Source organism: Mus caroli, unplaced genomic scaffold, assembly GCF_900094665.2.
Source record: "Mus caroli unplaced genomic scaffold, CAROLI_EIJ_v1.1 scaffold_13214_1, whole genome shotgun sequence".
Classification (NCBI taxonomy): Eukaryota; Metazoa; Chordata; class Mammalia; order Rodentia; family Muridae; genus Mus; species Mus caroli.
In genome coordinates this window covers 2,081-3,888 of record NW_018389895.1, presented here as the reverse complement: position 1 = coordinate 3,888, position 1,808 = coordinate 2,081, and the positions used below count along the sequence as shown (strand labels likewise).

At 42.2% G+C, this 1,808-nt stretch overlaps 1 protein-coding gene across 1 annotated transcript; it reads right to left on the bottom strand.

Moving 5' to 3' along the window:
• Window positions 1-226: 226 nt before the first annotated feature.
• Window positions 227-943, bottom strand: LOC110288362 (THO complex subunit 4-like). Its single transcript, XM_021154727.1, has one exon. It carries the CDS (start codon window positions 941-943, stop codon window positions 227-229), a length of 717 nt encoding a protein of 238 aa, XP_021010386.1.
• Between the last annotated feature and the right edge of the window lie 865 nt (window positions 944-1,808).

Here is a 1,808-nt window from a genome sequence, read left to right as displayed (position 1 = left end):
AATTTAAAAAAAGTAAGAAAGAAAGAAAGAAAGAAAGAAAGAAAGAAAGAAAGAAAGAAAGAAAAGAAGAAAGAAAGAAAGAGCTTTACATGGGTTTAAAACAGGACAAAGAAAAAGAAGCAAAGGAGGATCCACCATTGTCTGCAAGGTCCAGTAGCCAAGCCTTGGTCTAAGTGTCACAGACCAGGCCTCTGGGTCTCATTCTTATGCAGATTTGCTCAGTTGTTTAGCTGGTGTCTATCCTTTCCTGATAAGCATCCAGCTGGGCATCCAACTCCTCTGCAGATAGCTGCTGCTGCTGCTTCGAGTTCCTGCTGGTGCCTCTCCATGTTCCCTGGCTGCCTCCAAGTGTCCCTCTTCTGGTGTCTCCACCACCAAACCTTCCAGAGCCAAGGTTACTTGTCATGCTGCCCCTGTTTCTTCTTTGTGCATATCTTCGTTGTGTATCAATCTGTGAGGTGACAAGCTGGATGTTCATAGGGCAGCCATCCAAAGGGACGCCATTGTACTCTCTCATAGCCTTCAGGGCATCTGCCTTCCTTTCAAAGTGCACATGTGCTGTCCCTAAACTTTGTCCAGAGCGATCATAGTGCACAGCAGAATTTCTCAACGTTCCAAATTCAGCAAAGAGTTTCTGAATATCATAATCTGACACTCCGAAGTGCAGGTTTGACAGGAGCAGCTTCCCACCAGTATCCATGTGGTTTCCAGCCTTGAAGCTGCCAACAAAGAGGTCATGCTGCCACTTGTCTGGAAGTTGTTTTGGTCTGTGGTATGGTGCCAGCCTGTTCCTGCTGCCATGCTGGATGGCAGGCCTGTACCTCTTAGGCCCAGTGCCTCTATTCACCCAGGAATCAGGCCTGCCATGAAGTCCTTGCTGGATCTTGTTTAGCTTAATGATATCTTCCAAAGACATGTCCATTTTGTCAACCATGGAGTGCATGGATTTCTTCAGCCTTGGATCCAGGTCACCTGATTTGAAAAAATTAATTTTTGTTGAAAGTACATCTGTGGTTTCAGCATATTGCATCATTACAATAGGGAAGAGATCCCGAGAACTTGATTAGGAAAACTAAAAAGTTTGCACTTGATCAGTATATACCCACAAAGGTTGTAATTTAACCGGCATATGTAGCTGTAATTTCTAACCCTTTTGCAAATGATAAAACTAGTTAAATACCATTCTGGTTTGCTCAAAATGATTTGTATGCAAACACAGTTCCTTAAAACCACAGTTTCCAAACCGAAAAAACAAACAAAACAAACAAACAACAAACAAATTTGGGATATTGTCACAAACAAAATACAGGAAAAGAAAAACAAATGCTTTTAATCCCAGTCCTCAAGTGGCAGAGGCAAGAGGATCTTTCCAATTTCCAGGATATCCTGGTACACACAGCCAGCTCTAGACAGTCCAGGGCTGCTTAATATGTCCTGGACTTCAGAAATAAATGACACTATCTGTATATTTTACCAGAAGAAGATTAAACATGTTAACGAATATAATTAGAGTGAAAACCACCACCCAAATACACAGTTTCAAAAGCTGAATTATTTAAAATCAAATGTATTTAGAGTTGAGAGTTATGTTTCAGTCTTCGGAAAGAACTATTTCATAGCTCTGAAGACCTGGACTATTTTAGTAGATTTTTTTGCTCCTTGAGACTCCTTGGTGTGGTTTACTCACCTCTCTGTCAAGCCTTCTGTCTCAGGGCAGACTGCAGAGGAGAACCCTTTGCTCTCTTTGTAGCTTGCCTCAGCTCTCTCAAGTGTGCTGTCCAAGCCTCTCCAAACTCCTTTTATACTCC